Source organism: Lepidochelys kempii, chromosome 8 (genome assembly GCF_965140265.1).
Source record: "Lepidochelys kempii isolate rLepKem1 chromosome 8, rLepKem1.hap2, whole genome shotgun sequence".
NCBI classification, from domain to species: Eukaryota; Metazoa; Chordata; order Testudines; family Cheloniidae; genus Lepidochelys; species Lepidochelys kempii.
In genome coordinates, this window is record NC_133263.1 from 74,238,114 (window position 1) to 74,256,427 (window position 18,314).

General features: G+C 40.2%; 1 protein-coding gene across 1 annotated transcript in view; it reads left to right on the forward strand.

Annotated features, from left to right (window-relative positions):
* Positions 1–363: 363 nt before the first annotated feature.
* Positions 364–18,314, forward strand: part of BCAR3 (BCAR3 adaptor protein, NSP family member) — a 91,327-nt gene continuing 73,376 nt past the window's right edge. Inside the window, exons 1-2 of the mRNA XM_073358223.1 lie at positions 364–403; positions 9,269–9,596. Coding sequence (XP_073214324.1) covers positions 9,277–9,596 — 320 coding nt within the window. The 5' untranslated portion in view covers positions 364–403; positions 9,269–9,276. The remainder of the gene's footprint in view (positions 404–9,268; positions 9,597–18,314) is intronic.

Sequence of the window (18,314 nt, forward strand, 5' to 3'; positions counted from 1 at the left end):
TCTTACAGGGAGAAGTTAAAGTTCTCAAATCCATGGAAAAGGGCAACGGGAGGTCATCGCATGTAAATAGTATTTATGTAGGGGGTTCAGGGAGATTCAGCCTGAATAGTCTACCAAGGGGAGTGGCTGGAAAGCAGTAAATCACCGCTTGAGTGCTGGCTTGTGTGTCTCTCAGAACTGCGTCTGCAGCTGCTGAGCTGTTGCACGCAGTATACAGAGCTCTAGGCTGCTCAATTAGAACTTCAAAAGACTAGAAGAATTCTGTTCAATCAAAGTGGTTCTGCTTTAGCTGTGAGATCTGATTGAGAGCTGCCAGTGTCTGTCTGCCTTCCCGAACCGATCTGGCTCCGAGATGAAGGGTATGCTGCACTGATTTGAAAGTGTGCGAGTACTCTTCAGAGAGGTAAGTGGCTCCCTATTATTTGTCTAACTTCAGATTATGCGAAGGGACAAGTCACTGAACCAGAAGTCTTTAAAGATTTTTACATCGCTAGTTTTCTCTGTATTTTGCTATCCCAGTAATGATACAATGATTCCACCGGGGTGCTTTTACGAGACTTTAATGTGGAGATCTTTGGTCTATATAATGAACAGTCATTATTAACTAAATGAAAAGTGTTACTATGGTAATCGTGATGCACTGGAATTTGCCCATAAATATCCCAGCTAATGTAGTTTGAACAGACGGAGCTGGCGTTTGCACTTGCATATTCCAGATGATCAGTGAGCTTTGTTAAAAATATGCTGGGTTTGTACGTGCGTGTAAAAACATATGTATTTGTTCTAATGGTTTGGTGTGGTGGTCCTTGTTTACAATGTGTTGCCCTGTTTACTGTATCAAAGGAGGCTCAGCTGCTTTGGAAATTAATTGAATGGGGCACAGCTGGAGGTAGATCATTTCGAGGAGACAAACTTTTCAACTAATCTCTTCGAAAGCTAGCAAAGAAAGAGAAGTAGCCTGCCATGTAACTGTGTTGACAACATTGTTCTTTTTCTTTGCTGGATGACGAATGAATAGCTGGTTGTATTTGTCTCCCAGGGGGAGGGGAGAAAGGAGAAGAGCTCAGAGCTGACTCACCCTAAACTATTTTGGTAGCTCTCAACTAAATCTGGTCTCGATTTTAGGCGTTTAGAGCGTTGAGGCTTTTGAGAGGAAGAGATTTCGGAGTTTAGCTACCACGGGGATGGGCTCTGTGGAAACTACCGATCTTTGATTATGTATTGAAGCAAACGATGGCTATTATTTTAAAAGCCAAAAGCAGCTGGTGCGTTCAGGCTCGTGTTCCCCACAGCAGCCAAAGGAAAGATACAATATTGAGTGTCAAGTCAATAACCGATCTCCTCATTCGTGATTACATAATTTTGCTTTGTTTAAGGAGGAGCCCATAGCAAGATGCTGCTTCCTGTCCCGCTCTGTTACTGGTTTTTTACATAAATCCATTATTAGTACAAGATAGAAGAGCTGTATGTTTACTACTGGAAAGAACTCCGAAATAGCTCATGGGGATGTGCCTGGTAACGCAGAGAAATCCTGGGACTAGAACGACGTGATAACAATAAATGGCTTCCCCGTGCCAAAAAGAGAGGAGGTCTTGTTGGTTGGGCTGTCTCTGTCTGCACAGAGAGGAAACCGCATAGACGCTGGAACTAGGGGTGCTGCTACACCCCCGGCTTAAAGTGGTTTCCATCATATACAGGGTTTACAGTTTACTGCTGAGGGCATTCTGTGCCTAAAAATTATACGCACAATATTTTAAAATTCTGCAAGTTTTATTTGTCAAGAAATAAATGCAGAGGCTCCAGCATGGCAGTGGGGCGCACAGGCCACTGGCTTGCTGAAGGTGGGAGATCACCCTGCAGTCCTCTCCCAGCCGCAGGATGCAGACTCAGTGATGTGGTGAGGTTGGGCCCGAACCTAACACACCACAAGGCCTGGACCTGCCCCAGAAAAATCCTGGGGCTCGGTGCAAGGCAGGTGGGCTCAACCAGGCAGGATCCAGGTGTGGCGGGGCTCAGCATGGTGGGATCCAGGTGTGCGGTGAGAGGATTCTGTGTGGGACAATCTGGGTGCAGGCAGCTCTGGGGGGGGGGTGTCTGTGTGTGGGGGGATCTGGATGCACAGAGGCTCGTTGGGGGGGTTCAAGGTGCAGGGGTAATGGGACTCTGCATGGGCTTTCAAGTGAAGGTGGTTGGGGCTAAGTGGAGGGGTCTGGGTGTGGGGGTCTCAGTGGGGGGAGTGGGGCTTGGGGTGGGGGTCTGGGTGCAGCTCGTTGGGGGTTAGTGGTGTGGGGGTCTGGATGTGGGGGCTCAGGGTGGTGTGGGGGGGTGGAGCTCATCAGGGTGGGGGTTTGAGTGCAGGGAGCTCAGTGGGGGTAATCTGGGGGCAGGGGTCCAAAGGCAGGGCATCTGGGTATAGGAGACTTCAGATGTAGGGGGTTGAGATTCAGTGAGGTGGGGTTTGGGTATGGAGGGCTAGGAGGGTTGTGGATGTACCTGGTGAAGCTTGTCAGGGGTGTCTGGGTATGGGAGGTCCGTATGCATGGGGGTTGGGTGGATGTGGGAGCAGCTCCCCCTACAGTGACCCTTCCCATCCACACCTGAGGAGCAATGGGGACAGGAAGCAGGGGAGGATGCTGAGCTTCCTGCAGCGGGGGGAGGTTTCTGGGGGTGGATTTGACGCTGCCCTAGACACTCCTTGCAAGGGAAGAGGAAGTCCTGTCCTCTCCTGCCTCCAGCCCAGACCTGACTAGCAGCTGATCCTGGCTCAGGATAGGAGCCACTGGCTCCTAGGTGTCCCCAGCCCCATGGTGATTTACCTCTCCGCTGGCTGCTCTGGGTGCCTGAAACAATGTACCTGCTCTGCTAGGGAGTGGTGCATGACTGCACTTGCAGATTCTCTTTGCTTCCCTGTCAGAAAGTCATTTTTATGTGGGAAAGCAAAGAAATCTGTAGGGGACATGAATTCTGCGCACGCGCAGTGGTACAGAATCCCCCCAGGAGTAACTATTTGATTCAGTGACTCAGCACCCCTAGGAAACAGGGATTTTCATTTAAAGAGCTAGCTGAAAAATACTCCGATTTGACAACCATTTTATCTTCAGGAATGGAGAGAAGGAGGATCCAGAATTTTTTTTTATCCCTAGTCAAGGGTGTTTGGCTGATCTGCCATTCAAGATCAATGAGCAGTTGCACTGTGTGGGTCTAATTTCATATTACCTTAACAGGGGTATGTAACATTTTCAGGGAATTGTATAGTACGGTGAAAGGGCCAAATGACGAGATACTAGGACTCAGTAAAAAATTAAGTAAGTAATATGAATACTTAATCCTTAGCTTTTATATAGCTTTGTCTCATAATTCATAGATTTCAAGGTATTGTATAGGTGGGGAACAGGTGAAATGACATGTCAAGACAAATAAGAGCATGTCATGGAAGAGTTGGGAATAAAACCCAGGTCTCCTGATTTAGGCAAATGAAAATCAATGGGAATTTTTCCTGGTTAAGGACTTTGTAAAAATTAAAGACTTGACCTCACTGGGATTTGAGGGCACTCAGCACCTTCTGGGAGGTGTTCAGATTTTCAGAATCTTTCAGAATGAGCTTCTCTAAGTATGGATATCAGAATTTGGCTGAGAATTTTTTTTTTTTTAAATGTTCATCATAGAAACGTTCATGATGATATAGTAGAGGTTTTCTGCTTGACAAAATGCATTTTTAGCTTTTAAATCAAAATCCACAAAACTGTCTTGATCATGTTACAATTTAAATGACTTACAATCCCAAAAAACAGTTAAAATTGAAGTATTAGAAGTATTTATGCATACATTTTTAAATAAAAGTAAAAATTTAGTTTGTGGCCAGTTATTATAAATCTAATGAAATGATGTGATAAAAAGACTGATCTGAAATGTTTCTGACAAACAATGGGGGATTTGTTCAGTTAAACTTTTCTCAAAAGCGAGTTAAAAATCTAGTATGAAACATTGGCTGGCCACAGCTTTATTTTAATTTGAAATTGATATTGAGTAAGCCCAAGTCATCCTTGTTTATATGCTTTCCACTGACTCAGAATAATGGTTATAAAAAACTGTTCAAATAGGTTGTGAGCTTATCATAATATAGGATAAGGATTAATCAGCTTTTTTTTTTTTTAATTGTAAGTACATTTGACATCTTTTCAGAAGCCTTTTCAAAGCTCTGGTCTGTCTGTAATCTCATGTGTTTGATGCTTGGCAGACTCTAGCTTGTTCCTGATAGAGGTTTAGATCCTTTGAACTGTTGCATGTGCTCTCACCCACTCACCCCCTTTATCATATCAGGTTATGGATTCCCTGAACCTTTGTATTCATTTCAAAGTCTTCAGGCCAGTTTGCCATGGAGGCTAGAGTACCAATTAATTTTATAATACCTGTATCAAAGGCTTGGTAGTATGCAGGAATTTTTTAATCCCAGATAATTTTATGGAAGCACCTCTTGGTGCAGGAAGACTTGTTTGATTTTTAACTATTTTCTTGGTTACTTTAGACAAATGCAAAAAAAGTGGGTTTTTTTTTTTTTTTTTTAAGTTCAAAATAGTTTTCAGCTACTACATCTATCCAAGCCACCTGCCAACTTCTGTGGTTTTTCAATCACATTTTCCTTTTTTATTTTATTTATTTATTTTATTTATTTTAAAATGTGCGGTTCTTCTCTCTTGATATGAAAAACCACGCACGCCAGCAATGGGGAAAACTGAAGGCCTTGATCCTGCCATTGACTCTGCATGGGTCCTTCACTTGCGTGCAGAAGGCTGCCAGTGCCAATTCAGTTTCAGGATCAGGGCTTTGCTGACCATACATTGAAAATGGTGAAAGGGACAATACACAAAGTGCTTGCAAATGTGCAAAGTAAACAAACTGAAAAATATATTTTTCTGTAATCTTTCAATTACAATATTCTTAAGGATTACTTGTAATAATAGTACTGTAAGTAAAACGTTTTCAAACAGGTGTGTGTTTTAAATTGACTATGCCCCTTTAAATGTCCCAAAAGAGTTTGTTTACTTGAATTGGATATGCACATATTACTCTGCTCCATCCCTCTTAACTCCATTACTAGAGAGAGCAGTGAGAGACAGGGGTGAGATGGGGGTAGGAAGGAGGTTAGTATCTATAGTACAGTACAACCAAACCAAGTAAGACATACATCCAAAGAGCCTGATACAAACCCCCCACTGAAGTCAATGGGCATCTTTCTGTATGATGAGCTTTGGAGCAGAACTCGAGTGTGATATGAATCAGTTTTCATAAATATCTAACAATGCACTGATCGCTTAGCATTTTGAAAAGAGATGGTTTAAGACCCTGATCCAGAGTCCTTTGAAATAAGTAGAAAGACTCCCATTGACTTCATGGGATTCTTGAATCAGGTTGTAAATAGGGATTTCACAAATACAAAGGGGGCAGACAGGATGAATCTAATTTCTGTGGCCAAATGAGAAGTTTTCTCCTGGACAGACTGGAGTTACAGTTTTCACCATTAGACTTATTTTATTGTTCCTTCTCCAAAAGGACCACTTACTCTGTGAAGTAAGGTAGAAAAACTTCAGAGCATCTCCGGGGAAGGCGGGCGTAGGGAAAAGGGGTTTGCTTCAGGAAGGCAGATTGAACCATAATGTTGGCATTTTTATTCCCAAATCAGAGTCAAAATAGCTTTTTGAATACTCCATCTTAGGTATTTATAAGGCATATATCAGGTTGGTGTCTGAGCAATGATGTGAATAGAATCTTTGTTTTGGAATGTAATATTGTTTGGTTTTTCCCAGCAGACAGATGCCTTCACCCTGTTTCCAATCCCTCTGCAAAATTTCCCAATGCATCCACATTCATTAATGTACATGGTCATTTAAAGACCTCTTGGTCCATGCTTCCTCTGTTTGCAATATAATAAAAGGGTGGGTGGGTTCTTTCAAAATCTGTGCATGGAATCTGGAAAACATCTTGTCTATTAGCTGGGATCTGGATCTGGAGTCTTTTGTTTCTTCTGTAGCTGACTAAGACCAATTTGCTTCACAGATGGTCAAAAGCTGTCTTTGCTCTTCTTATGGGGCTAGGGGGAAGTAACGGGGACAGAGATATTGTACTATGATGAAAATACAAAATTCCTACCATAGATTTAGCATTATAGGAGACTGAAACAGTTTTTGTTCTGCCCTAAATAGAAGCGAGCTATACCATTTCCCAGGCTCTTACTCTAGTGTGACTGCATGTTAGCAAGCAGTAGTGTTCAGAACTGGGATTCCAGTCCCTTTTGTTCAGAAACCCTCTAGTATGTTGACCCATTGTGTCAGCTGTTGATTGAAACTTTTGGCAGGCAAAGAGTGCTCTCTAATAATGAGTGTAGTTTTCTAGGACTGCATCTACAGTAAATTCAAGCATTCCTGCTTGGCTCATACACTGAAACAATTGAAACATTCCAGGATCTCCAGCTGAAAAGGGGCTCATTCCTTGGAGCTTTGACATTCAGCAAAAGCAAAACTTGTCAGATAATCTGGCAATTTGCATTACTGAGCTGACTGTTTTGGTTATGTTGCTGAATCTTGACTTGCTTTTAGGAGTCCATCAAGGAGTAGCAAGTCCTACTTCTGACTCTTTGTGAGGATGTTAGCAGGCATGATTATAGAAAAATTGAGTAGACCTATTTTGAGGGGGGAAATGCTGTAATGTAATCAACATTTTTATGTATTAAAATTAAAGTATAGCTACATATACTTTGCAAGTGGAGAGATCATTTATCAAATGTGAAAGCAGGATGTTTGTCTCTCATGTGAATTCTCAAAACAGCACCTAAATGTTCATTTTGTATATCTAAGTGTGAATTTAAGTATACAAATACTAGACTTACATATCCCATCAATGTGTATGCATTTGAAAACTGGGCTTATGGTCTAGCTCATGTGGGGGGTGAAGGTGCTTTAAAATGTGCAGTAGCAAATTCATGGTTTAATACTTGGAAAAGTAAACCTCATGAGCCTTTCTTGTTTCACTGAAATAGTTTGTCAGGCTGTTGTTTTAGAAATTAATATCTTTGATAATGGAAGTTATTGGTGCAGGTGGGTGGTCCTCTTTCTCTAGATATCGCTACATAGGAAGTAGTCTGAAGTCTATGGTTAATGTGTGTTTATCACAGATTTTGGTGGTCGCCAAAACTATAGCTGAAGTTACATTGCAACTTCTATTATTCTATCCACTTGTTTTTGCATGCCTATAACTTTTGAGACTAAAACTTCATATGCTTTGTCTCAGCCTAGAGATGAATTTACTAGCAAGTTTGAGGAAAATCCCTCATATGTTTGAGTTAAGGAGGCTGAGGAAAGTACATTTATTATATTATAATACTTTTGCACTTATCAGTCTCAAGGTTTTTTATGAAGATGGTAAGTACCCTCATTAGGTGCAAAATCAGAGGCAATTCTAAAAGTTGGCTCAGTGCGGGCAAGTTAGGCTGGGACTTCCAAACTCCTGTAAATATGGGTTTGGGTGCCTACTCAATTAAGGTTCCAGCCTCAATGTTAGTGTGAGTTTTGAGAACCTTCATTTTTTTCATTTCTTGACTTTGATTGGGAATAGTTAACTTTTTAGCCTTAATACTCTGTTTAGTATATGGACCAATGGAGTTATACCAATTTACACTAGCTGGGAATCTGGCCCTGGATCTATATCCTGCATTTTCTGTTTTGGACCTACCTCTGAATCAATTATATTGGCATGGGTAATCAAAAATGCAAAGCAGCCTATACAACACAGTAAAATTTTGAATGAACTGGCAATATTTTTTGTTGCCACCAGGTAGAAATGACTTCCCCAAACCACATTCTGAATGAAGATGTAAACAATAGGAGGGTCTGAGATTTAGTGGTCACATCAAGGGACACATCATAATCTGTCAGAAAGACCTCTTGAAAGGTTTTTATTTTAATTTAATCCCTGTTAGTTGACTCCATCTACAAGAGCACAACTTCCCATAAACATTACACAACATGCAAGAGCAATTCTACAGAGCCTCTGCACTTGGAACTTTTCACTTTCACATTATAAGTGATGTCATCAAGGTCCTACCATAAATACCTTGCTCTAATTACAGATAGTGTTTTTATTTAAAAAAAAAAAAAAAAGGTGGGAGGGAGTTTTTATCAAGTCACCAACACATTTGCGGAGTCCATGGCTAGATTCTCAGCAGCATCCGAGGCCTTTGTGGTGCAGCTAAAGTGGAGGGGGGAGAGTGTAAAGGTAGTTTTATGAGCTGAACCCTGACATAAGTGAGATCAGCCTCAGTGTTGCTCTAAATTATGCCTGGCTACAATAACCCGCAAAGACCCCCAGCACTCTAACAATGTCCTGATGTTGGAGCTGGAAGTGGATGGAGTGGGGCATAGAGCCGGTGTAGCCATCACTACAGGACCTCTGGATTCCCCTAAACCAGAGGCATCCATTGGTAGTCACTTAATGCTACTTTATATTTGTGGAGTGGCAGAAAGCAGCCTTATCATGGGGCCAGAATCTGACCCTATGAATTTACACCAAGTGTTGTAATTTTGTTCATGTTGGAGACACCTCTCTGTTGTAGGCCAGGGTATAATTGACCAAATTCACCTCTAATGTAAAGTTGCATCCCACTTATACCAGTAGTGAATTTGACTCAGTTGGCCTGTGTATCCTACAGAAAAGAATTCCAGTAATCTATTGCCCTTCTCTTTTGGATAAAATCCTTTGTTTTACAAACTGTTAAAAATATTTGCCCCAGGTCTGTAGTGCCCACTACTGAGTTTAGACTAGCAATCTTTTAAACTAAGCCTTGGTCTGTACGTTGTTGGTTTTTTTTCCTGACAATTCAGTTTCAGTTAATGATTCCAGACTGATGTTTGACCTTTCAAATGGAATGGTTTCTCAGAACTCCAGGTAAAACAACAGATAAGAAGATAAACCTTGTAGGTAATAGCAGATTATGGCCCAGATCCTGCAAACACTTGCATATGTGTTTAAGTCAATTATTTTAATGGGGCTATTCACATGCATAAAGGTTAAGTACATTTGTATAATAATCTGCAGGATTGGAATTTATGAGATTAGGTCATAATTTAGTGTATATTTGAAAAGCATATAAATTGTCTGCCTTCTAATACAAGAAGTGTAATGTTAATAGAGACAACAGCTAACAATATTGTTTAATTTCATTTAAAATGGCAGCACTAGTGATTGATGAACGCTGTGGGTAATTTTTATTTTTCAGAGCTGAGAATGATAGCTGCTGGAAAACTTTCAAGTCTCCACAGAAATATACAGATGAACCATCAGTTCTCACTGGCTTCTTCTATGGATCTTTTGAGCAGCAAACCTCCTCTGACCGAGCATCGCTTAGACTCCTATCAAGATGTTTCTATCCATGGCACTCTCCCTAGGAAGAAAAAGGGGACCATTCCCATTAGATCTTGTGATATATTTAGCCATATGGGAACCCTGCCGTTCTCCAGAACACATAGGCAGCAGTCACCTTTGATTCAAGATGTCCTAGAGGAGTATCCCCTGCAAGACAGGAAGAGTGAGAAACTCCACTTCAGGTACCTTCTTAAATTTAACCCAGATGTTTGTTTTATAAGAGCTGTACTGTATTCTTCTAGAACTCCTGTCCTCTACTTATAAGGCTACACTGGCATGGCTGAGCCAACATGGGCATGATGGTGAGCCGGTGCTCAGCTTGAGTCAGCCCTTAGTGAGATGGCCCAAAGTCACAAGCCAGGTTTTAGGTCTGCTTCTATGTAATTATTACACAAAAAATGAAATCTGATGCATTTTGCTAATTATAAGGGAAATTTTTGCATTTTATTTCATAGATTAAAATGAAAAAAAGTCTTAGGTGGTAGTTTGATTAAGTTTTAAATATTGTAAATTTTAATAATTTTTGTTGCTTTGTTCCTGTAGATTCAGAAATCTCTGGGGTGTGTGTGTGTGTGTGTGTGTGGTGAGAGGCAGGTCTAATTAGTTGTCCTAGTAAAGATAAAAATATTCTGGCCAAAAATTTTAAATGTCGGTACCTAAACTTAGACACTTAAACAAAAGCTCGATCCAATTCCACTTGAAGTATTTGGGACCACTACTGAAAGCCTCAGTTACTTACAATAATGAGTGAAGACTAAGAACCTGCATCAGATAGTCATTCTATTAACTTCAGTGAACACTGTATCAGTTCCTAAATGTCCTGATTTTCAGAGATGCTGATCCTTCAATGGCTCTGGACATCCTCCTCATACCATTTTGTGGGATATCTACTTAGGTTTGCCCACATGTTACACTCAAAGGGTGAAATCTTAGCTCCATTGAAGTCAATTCCGATGAAGTGAGCTGTAGCTCACGAAAGCTCATGCTCAAATAAATTGGTTAGTCTCTAAGGTGCCACAAGTCCTCCTTTTCTTTTTGCGAATACAGACTAACACGGCTGTTACTCTGAAACCTGTCATTATTTATTACTGTTATTTAGTAAGTGATAGAGAAGAAGAATTAGGGTGCAAAGTTGTAAAAACACAGTCACGGAGCATAGGCAAAGTATTGTTGACAATCCCATAAGAATGGCAAGATTGTCTTGGGTGGGTGCCAGAGTCAGGAAAAACAGAACAAACTTGAGTATAACACAGTGGATTAATAAGGTACAAAGAATATGAGATCCCATTTTGCTGCTTGGATTTCAGAATTGGCATGGTTAAGAAAAGTAGCCAAATGGAACTTCTACATTGGGATTTATAGTTACACTGTAAAAATGTATTTACCAATCAGATTTCATCACACAACCTTTGATTGAAGGAGCGAAATTGTATATGCTCTGTTCTTCTGGCAGATCAGATCAGCCTTCTCCTTTTAAGGGTGAAGTTAACTGAATCTATACTGTTAGTAGTGCTTGAGGACAAGCTGAAAGGTTGTTCAGGAACAGTTGTTTGTTTCTTTCTACCCTCCAACAAATCAGTCTGGGTAAATGGCTTCAGAGCACATAATATTCCTCTCCATATGGTTTATAGGGCAATGGTCGTGAGGTGTAATTGCTTCCTGCTTGTTTGGCCTGGCTTGTGACCTGTTGAACTCCTTTTAATTTTTATGTGATGAGAAAGTGCGTGCACCCAGAGATGTTATCAAAAGAAGAATGTGACCTCATACACTGTTGCTTTCTCACAATCTTCCTTCACATAACAATTACTGTACAAGTACAGTTTACAAGAGATGTACCTTCTCTCTTTTAGAGAATAGGGCCTCCAAATTACATATATTTATACTTGTGCTATTAGGAATATTGCTGCAGTCTCAGCAAGAACAAAAGTGTCAAGAGGGGAAGGACAAGTCTCACCCAGAATGAGAACATGATGCTACTCAAATAATAAGGGATGTTGTTAGAACAGCCAGGTAATAGTGCTTTCTACTGCCATGTAGGAGATCTGGTTGGTCTTCCAGTCACCTTGCTAGATTAGTCAAGAGCTACTACCATACATCTCTGACTAATGTTTACAGTGCTGGCAACTGATGTTAGACCTGAAGTCACTGTCCACTCGCGCCATGAGTAAGTGTGTAAAAGAGCTGTGACATCCATAGGTAAATATATATATGATGGCAGACATATGGAGCCAGATTCTTTACCCCTTGCTTACGTTGAATACTCTGCCAGTAGGTTTGGTTTGTGGTTTTTGTTTTTGTTTTGTTTTTGGGTTTTTTTTTCGGAAAGCTAGAAATTGCCGTATTCTGCCATCCTCCTTGGTGTCTCATGTTGTAAATCTGCACCTTTGTTCAATAACTAAAAATTAAGATGGTACATTTAGACACAAATGCAGAGCACATTTATGATTTGCCTGTAGTGAGCTTTTGTCATAATCAGCAGGGGTCACATTCTGATGCTCTCACTGATGTTGAGCATGTTGAAATCAATGGGACTGTTGGGGTAGTGAGGAGGCTCCACTCAATGTGAGTGAGGGTATACGTCTAAGCTCACTTGACACTGAGCATTCCTACAGTTTGATAAGACAGATAGATATCCCTCTTGTACTACTGATTTCTGTGTAAAATCTCCTGGTGAATGAGAGTCAGAGATCAGTTCCTCAGAGTAGGAGCTGCATTGCAAACAAGTATATCTGAGGCAATCACTAGGGTAGCTCAGTTTGGGTAGTTAAGAGAACACAGCACTGAATAAATTCTTTCTTTTGTGGCCAGTTGGTTCTTTTTTTATATAGTGTTTTACTTTCACTTAAACTTACTCTGGAGGCCTTATTGAAATTGGGAGAATCCCTGTCCACTTCCATCACTGTGTTGACATAACAATAAAGCAGGGTTCTAATGCTTAGCATTGTAGTTGCTATGAACTGAGGTTAGAGGATCCTAAATATTGAATTGTGATACAGAATGTCAAGGTTGCAAGCTCAAGTATTGTGCTTTTGGGATAGTTTTTTTTTTTAAAATAACATTTATTGAGACTTTATATATCAATACACTCTTCCAAGAGTTTTTAAAGTTAAGAATAAAACCGTGAAAACACAGTGGAGACCATACACAGGGATCAGTTGAAATTGCTGGGGAAAGAAACCGGATACAGTAAAGAGCAGAAAAGAAAAAATATAGTAGGTATCCAGAGTGTACAATACTCTCGTGCAACTCTGAGCATTAATTTATATTTCTCCCTTGGTTTTTATTTCCAAACATTCCTCTCATATCTCCTGATACTTTTTCAAGTCATCTTTCGATATCAGTTGGTTGTGGGGCAGAGGAAGCTATTTCTCCCAGGCATTGGTTTAAAACATGTATGAATGGTATCATATGTGAGCTACTTATTAAAATTACATTTTACTTTACACAAGGTAGATTATATATTTTAAATATCTATTGTGTAATGTACCTTGATTATATGAAATGGCTTGTTTTCCAAATAGGGACGTTTCCCTGTGACCCTCAGAGCACACAAGTGCCATAAGGCAAACTGCTCTGTGGTATCTAGCAGTGAGCCTCAACTGTCCTGACAAGCTCAATGTAACCCAACTTGATAGTGTCATAATCTATATCTAAAGGGTGTCCTGTAAGGTATAATATGCGAACTGGTAACATGCTCATCATTAATATTACTGTGTCGTGTATGTATGGGTGATACAGACTCTACATTGAGCAAAGAGGCAATAAAAGTACATTTACAGAAAAGGTAAACAAAGCCATCAAACTAGTGAGTGGGGGAGATGGGCACTTAAGTATCACAATGGGAGGCAGGGAGACACTGCAAAAATTAACATGGCGTGAGGTTTGTGGTGGACACAACAAGCTGAGCCCCCATGAGAGTGTCCTGACTTTGAAGATAAAGGTAAAACGGAGGCTAGAAGTGGAGAAAGAGCAAGCCATTTTCATATCCTTCACTAGAAGAAACAAAGAACCAAGCGCTTTGAGCTCTGTGTTGGGCCCTGGCTAAGAACTGGCTGCCCACGCTGGAAGAACTGTGGTGAAATCTACTTTGAACAAAAGATTGTTAGTTAAGTTCGGTTTTAGTCTTAGTGTATTTTTACTTTCTATCTCAATTCCTTTTACTTGGTATCCCTTAGATATCTCTTCTTTGTTAATAAACTTGTTTTATTACACCATCATCTCAGTGCAGTGTTTCAAACTGAAGAGTAAAATCCTCAGCCACACTAACAGACTGGTGCTTGTACTGCCTCTCTAAAGGAGCATCCAACTCGATAAGGTTTTGTGAGGGCTGCAGTGAGGGGGTGGTTTTGGGAGGACTTGAGATTGGAGAGGCTGTTGGAGTCACCCTGCAACTAGCCAGGTTGGTGGAACGCAGGGTGAGGGCATTTTGCTGTGAGCAGGGCTCTGAGACAGATCTGTACAGCACAGACACACACGGGGTTACAGGGCAAGTAGTGACACAATCTCTTACTGGTCTGGGTGAACACCCAAAGCATCACAGTCCCCAAAATACTTTTAATTGAAAATGTTCTTGTTTATCTGATCCCCAATTCTTCAAACCTGTTTAGTGTCTTCTCTCTCTTCCTCCTCTCTTCCGCCCCATTACATTTGGCTAATCAAGCTCTGAAGGACCGCTTTACGGTTAAAACGCGGGCCTGCTGACTCTCCCATAGACTTACTGAATGATCTTTGGGAAGATATTCAGGCAAAATTTTTGAAAGCTGGGCACCAAAAGTTAGACACCATATTTGGTACCTAAATAAAAGTGGCCTATTTTTCAGAGGAGCTGATGCTTGCGGCTCCCAGTGAAGCCAATGGGAACTATGACTCTTCAGTACCTCTGAAAATCAGGTCCTTAACCTCACTTTGCCTCAGTTCCCCATCTGTAAAATGGAGACAATATTTACTGAGTAAGCAGGGGTGTTGCAAGGCCTAATTACTGTCTGCAAAGTTTTTTGAGATCTTCTATTTGAAGCTGTTACACTAGTGCACAGTATATTATATGAGTAAATGTTTTTGCTTATTCTATTCTGGTGTTTTCTCAGTTTGCAAAGAAAAATACTATTTACTCCCTGCATGTACTGTCCATTCAAGGGCTCAGAGCTGGAGCCATGTCCGTCTTGAAAGTGTTGTTTTGTGTGTTGTGTGCATTGTTTCTTGAATGTTGTCAAGTAAATATAAATAAAGGATTTCCCTTTGAGGCCAGGTCCATGGATCTTGTTCATTGATTAACTTGACCTTGCAGAATGTTTCTATTTAAACACCAGAATTACTCAAAAGTGTTTCCTTGCAATGAGACTTAGTCATTCTGGGTTGCTTTCTTTGGCTGACATCAGAAAACCCACCACTTTCTACATCCTTTTATTTAGTTTAGGGTTGGATTTTTGTGAATGTCTATTCTTCTGCTTGACTGAAGATCAGCCCAGATTCTTTCCCACATCTTTTGGTGAACTGTGTATTTCCAGAACACCACTGGATAGAATAGTAATATGAAGTACTTAATTTGGCTGCTCTGGTACTATGAGAAGTGGGTGTGAAGGGTCACGAACATTTTTCTAGTCAAGTCAGAAGTTTTCTGTTGAAAACTTTTTTGTTTGTTTTTTTCTGGTTTTCTGCCAAACCAAATATCTACACAAATGTAGACTTTATACATATGCTAAAAAGCATATTCCTTCAGAGCTTTTATGTTTACTTTTTAATGTATCAAATATGCCTAATTATTAAATACCTCAAACCACATGGTCACACTTTAATAAAAAAAAAAATCTACAAAATCTTTTGAAAGAATAGGCTTACCGCAAATGCAACCAACCAAACCCCCAGTCAAGCAAAAGTCTGAGAAAAGAGATGAGTCATATACCATGCCCCAACAGCACTGTTGGGCCAGCAAAGGAAGGAAAATAACCGAGGTCACCTGGTTTTTGATTATTATGATTCCCATTGACTGGGTCAGTGAAGTTGGAAGCTAGTCTTCCAATGCTGGAGGTCATGCAATTTCACCCTTGCTCTTTATCACAGCAAGATGTCCTTCATAAATATGTTACATCTAAAAATAATGCAAATTAGTATTATCATTGCGCATAAGAATGTTGCCTGTTAGTGGTACCACCCACGCTGTGCAAAGCTGGTGGTGAAGGCAACTGTGGAAGACATTTGCATAGTTCATTGCCCTGGATCCTAAGCTGAGGAGATAGCCAACTGAAATCTTCTTTCCTTATGAGCCTGTCAGTATCACCCCCATAACAACTGCCAGACCCTTATAGACAAATATGATTTCAATGTAAGAGCTAAGATGATGTGTGCATTCTCAGCTGTTCTTTCACAGGAGAGGCACAGGAATTTCTGAAGATCATCCAAGAAGGCATAACAGATAAGAACTTGATTTTGCAAAGTGTCAGAAAGGAACAACAACTTTCCAGTTCTGAAGCCACCCTCTCACTGGTATTTCAGAAGGCACAACAAATGGAATCCGCCGCCGCCGCCTTCATCTTGCTAGGTATATGGTGACACCTGTACTACTCACTTTTTCTGTATGTTCTTATAACTACAGTACCTTGAAAATAAGAGCACTTAAAAAAAGCACTTAAAACTAGTGTCTCTCTATTCAGTTGATCGCATAATGAGAAAAATGGATGCTCAATTTCAATTACTAGTAATGAGTTACATTTTTAATAGCCAAATAGAGTGCTGAAAATGTCATTTCAGCTCCATCTATCCTGTTCTAAACAAGTACGTGGATTATTTTTTCCAGAATTGATGGATTTCTTCATGCACCATCAAAGTTTCCTGTTAGAGCTATGTGAATTGCTGCAGTGTTCCTGTACAGGGGTTTATGCCAACCATTTCTTTTGCTTCAGTCTGTGCTGGGAGCCGATTCCCTGAGGTTTGGTTTGTTTCAGATTGAACAAACCCCAAAATGTTTGGCACTCAGATAAAGTGATAGGGCACTTAGGTATTTCTGAGATCAAGAGAGAAATTCAGCATGAACTTAATTGGAAACTGATGGGTTTCATAGCAAAACTATCATACAGAATTTCATATAATTTCAAATCAAAACTATATAACTGGTCTAGGGGCCTGAAATTGGACCCAGATTTTATAGAAGCTTCATGATCCTTTCAAGGAACCTAGGCCAAATGTTAAGATTGTAACAAACTCTAAACCAGGCAAGATTTAGCATGAAGAAGTAACTTTTCTGACCATGGCCTGTTAATACATATGCACATTAATGTCTCTGTGAGTTGTTTTACGTGGGCAGAATTCCTACCAGACTTCCTTTACCAAGGATGAATGACAAGTGTGTCTTGTGGTGCTTAGCATTTGGTGGCATGACAGAAGAGCTGCTTTCCCCCAATCCTAAGAACATACATAAGTATAATGGAACCATTTTGTCTGAATGCCTTGTAGTATTTTAGCACATAAGAGGTTGGTCACATATTTGCATTACATTGTTTTCATGCTCCAGACTGGCCTCTCCTAGGAAGTGCTGACACTTAGCAGCTGCTAGTAAGAAAAACTGTGCATTAATCTGTGAATTAAAAAAATCTACAAAGTGAAAATTAATTTACAGGGAATATTTCCAATTATATGCTTTTACTGGCTGGGCTCATTTCAATAGCCATTTCTTCTGCATTTAGAGTTGCAAAGTCAGTTTTCAATTCAAATTCCCTTCCTTGGCCACAATGACATTTTTAAAATCTGGGTCAGTCTGGTAAATAAGTTGGACTGTAGTACTGGAAATGGTTTGGATTCCAAACACTTGCATGCTTCTGTAAACTACATAAGATGTCCTTAATGTTTTGTTGTACTGCAGTTGCTGAAGGATTCTGTTTCTGACCTTATCTTTTCCTTTAATTTTTATGGGGTGACTAGTTTAGCCTGTGCTGGCTGTACACAACTAGAATGTTCACATGTAAAGGTCAGGTTTTCACTAGACTCTGTTCATTGTTTTTGAGAACATGGAATTGTAACAGTAGAACCTGTAATATTCACTTCTTTCCTTCTGGCCATGGTTCGATTCTTAAAGGCCCTGTCTGTGTTGAAACTACCACTATGTCAAGAGACCGGACTATTCCGCTTTTGTCTGTTGACTGAGTTACCACGTACTTCCACTTTGTTTTCCCGAACAATGCCAAAGCCTTGATTGGGAGTTGATTTGTATCCAAGGCTTTGGCATGGTTCCAGGGACACCATTTGAATATGCATTTTTAACTGTCTGTGCTATAAGACTGATTTGTGTTTTTAACAGTAGTGGTCGTGGGTGCAGCTGTAATGTAGACGGGGCCTTACATTCATGGTGATATTAAATATAACCACTTTTATTTTATTTATTTTATTTGAAAACTAGCCATTAGAAACTATAAATATAGACACCTCTTTCTGATGCTGAATTTGGTGTTGAGACTTTTCCTGTCACACAGATTTGAATTTCTTAGTGTATCCAACTTGTTTATATTTAGCCAAATTTCAATCTTTTGGCCTTCTGATAACCACTCAAGCCATCTTTTTCAGCAAGCTTTTTTCCTGTGGTTTCAGATTAAGTGCTATAATCTAGCATTGAACTGTCCATTGCTATCACAGGCTGCTGTTCTAGAGCAGATATGTTCTTAATGATCAAATAAACTACTGTGCATTTTGTCATTATTGGCCCTCTCATCCGCTATGTTTTAGGTGGGGTTTATGCACTTTATAAAAGTCTCTTAAAATAATGAAACTTTTACAATGTGTCAGGTTAAGCATAATAAAGATACAATAATGTTGAGTGGCTCCACTGACTACCCCAGGAGACTCAGTTACAATGAAGTGCCTAAGATGAAGCACTCGGGTAATACTTTGTAAGAGCGAGGCCTTAGAACATATGA